Raw genomic sequence first — 8,302 nt, 5'->3', positions numbered from 1 at the left:
AAATGACTGAAACAAGTAAAAGAGTAAAGGGTATGCTCTTTTGAATTCTGAAGCCAAGCAAGATTTCCACACGTTATCCTTAATTAGTAAGCTATACACATTTCCCCTGTATAATCCTAAATTAATACCAAATACAAATGTGACATCAAGTAATCTGGCTACAAAATGGGTATTTACGTATCAAATATACTTCAGAGTCAGTTACTTCGTAACTTCACAAAGGGCCCGTTGTAGAAGTAGTAGATTAAATTAGGTACTCAAAATGTGTGCTCGTGGCCTGCATGCATAAAAGGTGTACTTTAAAATCAACAATTAGCAATGATTACTGCCTTCTGTTTACCTCTTCCCACTCCTTTAATAAAAAATTTAGTTCTGAAAAGTTGTGTATATATGTATATGTGTGTGTATATATATATATATATATATATAGAAATTCAGGGTGAGTACTTGATAATTGTATATATATATATATCACCGTGACTGACCAGGCTATCAGATGTTGCTACACATTGCTGGTCACAATGCGTTTTGCATTGTTTTAGCCTTCAAATGACGCCACCCCGCTGGCTAAGTGGGCAGGCCAGCAGAAGAAAGTTGTGGCGAAAGAGTACAGCAGGGATCACCCCCCACCTGCCGGAGCCTCGTGGAGCTTTAGGTGTTTCACTCAATAAACACTCACAACGCCCAGTCTGGGAATCGAAACCGCGAGTCCGCTGCCCTAACCACTGGGCCATTGTGTCTCCACATATATATATTATATTAAATTAGAGATAAAACCACTATTAGGCAAATCAAACAATGAAAAACATAAGCCAGTACATAAAATTAATTCATTTATATTATTTTAAATATGTATTAAAAGTTTAATAAAAGATGATGAGTATATATATATATATATATATATACACACACACACATAATTGAGAAGCCATTTTGAATGATTCATATTTTTTTCTGATAATTTATTCATTCCCTGATCTTCTGCCAATTAATATTTGTATTAATGAATTCTCTGCTAGAGACATAAATAGATTTATAGAAATAAGTGTTTATTGTTTTGGGGGATAAAAAGAAGAAAACAAAAAAAACCCTCCTTAAATTCAAATTCTTTCTCCCAGTCAATGCCTCCGGTATTTACATTGTGAGGATAGATTTGGTTTTAAAGAATTTTAATACGTCCCAATGGTCTCGGACACAAGTCAAGGGGAAATGACCAACAGAGTGAATGACTTGTTCAGTGTTTGTAATTTAAACTACTTTGTTTCTGCATGGGTTACGGTCTTCTATGACGAAATTTCACTTGGTTAATACACAAGATTTTCTAGAAAATGAAAACTGTCGGAGACAAACAGTTGAGAGATGAAACTAGCAAAAAACATTGGTTTGCAAGAAATTTGTTTTTTTGTCGAGAGATTTGATGTTTTTGAAACTTGGTTGGCACTGGATGATGGTTTAACAGAAAAAAAAAAAATTTTTTTTTTCTGATTCCAAGGAAACTGATAACGATCCATGCATTTAGCACAGGGTCTAATAATTTGAAAAGATTCAAAAGAAAAATTCATAAACTAAGATGTTTGTGTGTCCCATGGTGTAATGTTTCAAGCAGGGAAGGATATTCTCGAAAATTATAGAATTTAGTTTTCTTACCTCTGACAATTTTTTTTTTTTTTTAAATCTCTTTGAATTCCTGTCCCAGTACAACCAGTATCCTTTCCATCAGTAAACACCATAAATATTTGAAATTTTGATTCCAATGCTTTTCAGTTGTTTTATTGATGCAGTGAAGTGAATCAAAACAAAGATGGCTGTGAGTTAGTGAATGCTTCACTGCTGAATAGATTAACTGTATAAACAGTGGATTTAAGTTGCTACAGGGATTAAATCAAGATGATCGGCACCTAAAAAGCACCATCCATACGTGGCCGATGCCAGCACCGCTTCGACTGGCTTCCGTGTTGGTGGCACGTAAAAACCACCAACCGATCGTGGCCGTTGCCAGCCTCACCTGGCACCTGTGCTGGTGGCACGTAAAAAGCACCCACTATACTCAGAGTGGTTGGCGTTAGGAAGGGCATCCAGCTGTAGAAACACTGCCAGATCAGGTTGGAGCCTGGTGCAGCCTCCTGGCTTCCCAGACCCCGGTCGAACCGTCCAACCCATGCTAGCATGGAAAATGGACGTTAAACGATAATGATGATTAATGAAGTGTAAAAACAACTTGGAGGAGATGCAGAGCATTAGGGAGCTAAAAAAATGATTGGTCGTCTCAATTTGAAATTGTCAAACTTCACTTAAAGTGGGCCAAGCATAATAGGATTGGTAAAATGGTTTGTTTGACACATTTTGTCTGATCCATGCAAGTATGAAGAAGTGGACATTATTAAGTTGTGGTCATTGTGATTAATAACGAATCCCAAAAGAGTGCATGTAGAACGGTAAATATTCCTGAGAGACGATTCTGTCGTGTGGCAAATTATTGTTGTCTGATGAGGAAGCTTAAAAATAATTGAATGAAACTTTGTGCTGCTTCAGAGTGGAACATAAAATGGCAAATTTTGAATTGTTAGAATGGAATTAAAATATTTTCATTAGTAAACTTGTTTCACAATATCTGAAACCCTAAACGTTACACCAGTGGTTTTCAACCAGGGTTCCGCCAGTCCAGTCCAGGGGTTCCGCAAGAAGTTACAAAAATGCTAAAATCGGCAGTAATTTTTAAGTCTCCTGTGCAGATATGTGTGCATAAGGCTATTAAATTATTGCACAGGGGTTCCTTGGGGTTCCGTTCCAGCAAAAAGTTTGAAAAGCACTGCGTTACACAAATAGAAACCACCATCAGTGTTTTAACCCTTTCGTTACTGTATTTATTTTGAGATGCTCTGTGTTTCTTTCAATTACTTTAAATATATCAAAGAAATAAGTAAAAGAACTTAGTTATCATTCAGCTAGTGTTAGGAGCATAAATTGTGACTAAGGTTTGGTGGAAGATCTTAATTCAAAACTTATGAAAACAAGACATTTGTACTAAAGAGCCAGAGTCGGTTTCAGCCGGGTTGGTAACGAAAGGGTTAATGTTCATGATTCTATGCTTGCATGGGTCAGGGCAAATTTTTCACTACAGCCAGATGCCCTTTCTTGTTGCCAGCCCTCACTTGTTGAGATATTTCCACCTGACTAGACAGGTTTTCATGAAGACTACTAATAAACGACACCGCTTGTATAACAATGATGCTCATTTACGATCACCAGATACAAACACACACAATGGGCTTCTGTCGGTTTCCATCTACCAATCTACTCACAAGACCTTGTTTGGCCCAGGGCTATACTAGAAACACTTTCCCAAAGTGCTATACAATGGAACAGGATTGTATTTGCCATATTTCATAGCCATGCCCTTGCCTATGTTGTAAGATGCTTGCTTCTTAAACTACCAGCAGATGGGCCGTGATTAGTCGAAGAAAGTCAGACACGTGTGTGTATGTGTGTGTCGTGTCCCCCATCACTTGACAATCGGTGTTGGTGTGTTTATGTCCCTGTAACTTAGCAGTTCTACGAAAGAGACTGATGGAATAAATATCACATTTAACCCTTTAGCATTCAATCCGGCCAAAATATTTAACCTCTTTTATATTGAAACTGACCAGAGCTCATCTCTCACCTCAGCCCTACAATGTCATTCTAGAAATTAAAAAAATCATATCACTGAAATCTCTAAACTACAAGATAATGCATAAACCAGCCAGGATCCCTGGTCTGGTGGTACGTAAAAAGCACTATCCGACTCGTGGCCGATGCCAGCGCCGCCTCGACTGGCTTCCGTGCCGGTGGCACATAAAATACACCAATCCGACCGTGGCCAGCCTCGCCTGGCACCTGTGCAGGTGGCATGTAGAAAGCACCCACTACACTCACAGAGTGGTTGGCGTTAGGAAGGGCATCCAGCTGTAGAAACATTGCCAGATCAGACTGGAGCCTGGTGCAGCCTTCTGGCTTCCCAGATCCCCGGTCGAACCGTCCAACCCGTGCTAGCATGGAGAACGGACGTTAAACGACGATGATGATGATGATGAATTCAAACCATTTTAAATAAACAAACATCACATTTGACAGAATAGCAAGACTCCGCCGGTTACGACGACGAGGGTCCCAGCTGATACGATCAACGGAACAGCTTGCTCGTGAAATTAACGTGCAAATGGCTGAGCATTCCACAGACACGTGTACCCTTAACGTAGTTCTCGGGGATAATCAGCGTGACACAGAGTGACAAGGCTGACCCTTTGAAATACAAGTACAACTCATTTTTGCCAGCTGAGTGGACTGGAGCAACGTGAAATAAAGTGTCTTGCTCAAGGACACAACGCGTCGCCGTGAATCGAACTCACAACCTTACGATCATGAGCCGAATGCCCGAACCACTAAGCCACGCGCCCTCACTTTGACAGAATAATCTGAACACTAAAGGGGTTAAAGTACCAAAAAGACTAAACATTAAAAAAATTTTTCTTTTATTTAAGACCCTACTTATAAAAAAGAAAAACAAAATGTCCAGATAATCTTTATACAAACTCAATATCATGCAATGCTGCGAGTATTTATGCCCTTGTTTCAGTATTATTAATTTCTTTGATCAGGCGCTGCCCATATGTCTTCCAGTCAACCGGGGTGGCGCTGACGCATATCGTCTTCAAACGGGTTTCATCCTAAAAGACAAAAGACAAAAGCAATAAAGAAATGATTTCACTAATTAGGTGAGACAAGGTAAATAGGATGGAGTTGCAGGCTGAGGAGGAATGTGGTTAAGCTTGGCAACCACGTGGTTCCAGGTTCAGGCCCACAACACAGAACGTTGGGCAAGTATTTTCTTATTGTACCCCAGGTCAAACAATGCTTTGTAAGTGTATCTGGTAGATGGGAAACTGGGAAGAAGCCTTTGTGTATATATATATATATATATCCGACTCGTGGCCGATGCCAGCGCCGCCTCCACTGGCTTCCGTGCCGGTGGCACGTAAAATACACCAATCCGACCATACGACAGGCACCCATGCCAACCCCCTTTGCTTGCGAAGACATGTTGGGGCAAGCGAAATCGAAATCGAATTGAACCAGCCAGGATCCCTGGTCTGGTGGTACGTAAAAAGCACTATCCAACTCGTGGCCGATGCCAGCGCCGCCTCGACTGGCTTCCGTGCCGGTGGCACATAAAATACACCAATCTGACCGTGGCCGTTGCCAGCCTCGCCTGGCACCTGTGCAGGTGGCACGTAAAAAGCACCCACTACACTCACGGAGTGGTTGGCGTTAGGAAGGGCATCCAGCTGTAGAAACATTGCCAGATAAGACTGGAGCCTGGTGCAGCCTTCTGGCTTCCCAGATCCCCAGTCGAACCGTCCAACCCATGCTAGCATGGAAAACGGACGCTAAACGATGATGATGATGATATATATATACATGTATGTATGTGTATATATATATAAAAATTTCCTTCCTATTTTATGTTCAAAAGCTATGAGACAATGCACAAGCAATTTAAAACAATGGAAATATAAAGGCATTCAATTGCACAGAATAATCTGAAAGCTAAAGGGTCCAATGGGATGTCAACTCTTCAGACCCTTCCCACATCAACAAAATGAGAGAGGATTAATCTAGCAGCAGAGCTTAGAGAAAATTAGGGGTCGATAACAACTTGCTTATTTTGTGTTTGGATCTGCAAGAATGAATGGAAGATGCCAATGTAAAACATTGTTGTTTCAGATGAACGTCATAAAAGGGAGATAATCGCCTGTGACACAACAGGCAACTAGCTTATCTATGTTTGAACCTGTTGTTAGTTTCTTCTTGAGCCACGGCTGGCTCATAAGAGCTGGTTTCCCAGTTTCATTGGTGTACAGGTTCCCCACTTGACAGGACGCCGGTCTGTCGCAGGTGAGCTGCAGGATGAAAGAGTGAGAGAAGGCTGCATGGAGCTGAAGGGGTTTTGCTCATAAACTCACACACTGCCCGGTCTGAGATTCGAACCCACGATCCCTTGACCGTGAGTCCGCTGCTCTAACCACTAGGCCATGTGCCGTTGAATCATATGCAAGTCATCGTTTTTCATTTGACCTTTAATTTCCAGATTTTTAAGGATCTGTAACCTTACACATAAATAATCCTTTCTAATATAGGCACAAGGCCTGAAATTTGAGGGAGGGGGACTAGTCGATTACGTCGACCCCAGTGTGTAACTGGTACTTAATTTATCGACCCCGAAAGGATGAAAGGCAAAGTCGACCTCGGCAGAATTTGAACTCAGAACATAGCGATGGGCGAAATACTGTTAAGCATTTCATCCAGTGTGCTAACGATTTGGCCAGCTCACCCACCTTAAACATAAATAATAGGATGGCTTGAGGTAGAGATATGGCTACAAATTTAAGTTTGCTTCCTAACTCCACAGTTTTGGTTCCTGTCCCACTATATGACCAACTGAGGCTTTGGATATTATCCAACCATTTCATTCTTGGTCTACACTAAGATTTCCTGCTGGTTGACTCAGCTTCAAGAATCTGTCTTGCAACATCCTAATCACAAGTTCACATTACCAGAGCTGTGACCTGTCAATGCAGAGATATATCCCCTCAACCTGGAAAGACACCCTGATCTCCAAGTCATGCCCTTTGTCAAGTAACATTACTTCGGAGATCCTTCAGAGGAACCCCATGTGGGTATGTTCAACCTGCCTGCATAGGTCAGTCAGTAGAACATCAGACCTTTAAAAGTTGACCTTAGAGGTAATCCGAGGGTCAAAAGTTTGTGCCCCTCTGCAGGTCTACTTCCATATGGTTCCAGGTTCAGTCTCACAGCATGGCACCGTGGGCAAATGTTTTCTACTGTGGCCTCAGGCTGACCAAAGCTTTGTCAGTGGATTAGGTAGATAGAAACTGTAAGATGTTCATCGAGTGTGTAAATATATATATCTGTGTGTGTTGTGTCTGTCTCCCCACTACTACTTGACAACCGGTGTTGGTGTGTTTACATCTCCATAACTTAGCGGTTCAGCAAAAGAGACCGATAGGCTTAAAAAATAAATACTGAGGTCAATTCATTCGACTAAATATTCACGGTGGTGTCCTAGCATGGCCACAGTCTAATGACTGAAACAAGTAAAAAAATAAAAAATTGGCTGAAAATTCAACAGAAAATGTCTAAAGAAATGGATTCAACACAAAATACAGAAGCAATTGGAAGCGTAGGTTCTGCATTTATAGAATAAATCTGCGAAATAATAAATATTCTACTTACATTGTAGGTTTCGAATTTTGCTCTCAAATTGAAAATATAGGATTTGAAACTGGCTTCTTGGAATACTTGATCAAATGCAAATTCATCCTAGAGAGAGAAAGAAAAAAAAAATGACCAAATAACCAGCGGTGGTGCCCCAGCATGGCCGCGGCCTTCGAGCTAAAACATTTTTAAGGATTTAAATGAAAATGGAGAAAAGGAAGCCACGCCAAGTTGGAATATGGACATAAGAGGATGACTATGATGATGAAGTGAATAGAGAAAGCAATATATAGGCGCAGGAGTGGCTGTGTGGTAAGTAGCTTGTTTACCAACCACATGGTTCCGGGTTCAGTCCCACTGCGAGGCACCTTGGGCAAGTGTCTTCTACTATAGCCTCGGGCCGACCAAAGCCTTGTGAGTGGATTTGGTAGATGGAAACTGAAAGAAGCCCGTTGTATATATGTATAAATATGTATGCGTGTGTGTGTGTTTGTCCCCCTAGCATTGCTTGACAACCAATGCTGGTGTGTTTATGTCCCCGTTACTTAGCGGTTCAACAAAAGAGACCGATAGAATAAGTACCGGGCTTACAAAAGAATAAGTCCCAGGGTCGAGTTGCTCGATTAAAGGCGGTGCTCCAGCATGGCCGCAGTCTGAAACAAGTAAAAGAAAAGAAAAAGAATATGCCTCACCATTTCCTTTAAGTTGCCCAGCTCATCAGCTGAGACTCCAAGAAGGGATTCTGCAGAATCTTGGAAGCATGTAACCCATTGGCTGCCTGTATAATCAGCAATGTTGGTCTGCGAGAGGAAATGGAAATGGATATATATGTATTCGTTAGTAAAGGCTTGAGTGAAATTTTAAAAGAAGTATCATCAATTAGATTTCATTAATCCTTTTGTTACCATATTTCTAGTGAAATATATCGACTTGTTCTGAGAACAATGAAGAATTTAGAAAAATAATGGTCATTCTAAAACTGGTCTTTGAAACATAAATTAACGCAAAATATTGATAGGAAGTTTTG

The 8,302-nt window shown here is 40.9% G+C and overlaps 1 protein-coding gene across 4 annotated transcripts in view; it reads right to left on the bottom strand.

The window, feature by feature from the left end:
• Positions 1-963: 963 nt before the first annotated feature.
• The window catches only part of LOC115224297 (replication protein A 70 kDa DNA-binding subunit), a 30,842-nt gene continuing 23,503 nt past the window's right edge, over positions 964-8,302 (bottom strand). For 3 of the 4 annotated variants that reach the window (XM_029795127.2, XM_036513283.1, XM_036513282.1), the window contains 3 exons: positions 7,968-8,075; positions 7,294-7,380; positions 4,545-4,706 (listed from right to left, as the gene is read on the bottom strand). In XM_029795127.2, the coding sequence (XP_029650987.1) occupies positions 4,599-4,706; positions 7,294-7,380; positions 7,968-8,075 (303 nt within the window). In that variant the 3' untranslated portion in view covers positions 4,545-4,598. Of the gene's footprint in view, positions 1,541-4,544; positions 4,707-7,293; positions 7,381-7,967; positions 8,076-8,302 lie in introns of those variants that run through there. The other variant, XM_036513281.1, reaches the window with a different exon arrangement.

Source organism: Octopus sinensis, linkage group LG25 (assembly GCF_006345805.1).
Source record: "Octopus sinensis linkage group LG25, ASM634580v1, whole genome shotgun sequence".
Classification (NCBI taxonomy): domain Eukaryota; kingdom Metazoa; phylum Mollusca; class Cephalopoda; order Octopoda; family Octopodidae; genus Octopus; species Octopus sinensis.
This window is presented reverse-complemented; position numbering and strand designations above follow the sequence as displayed.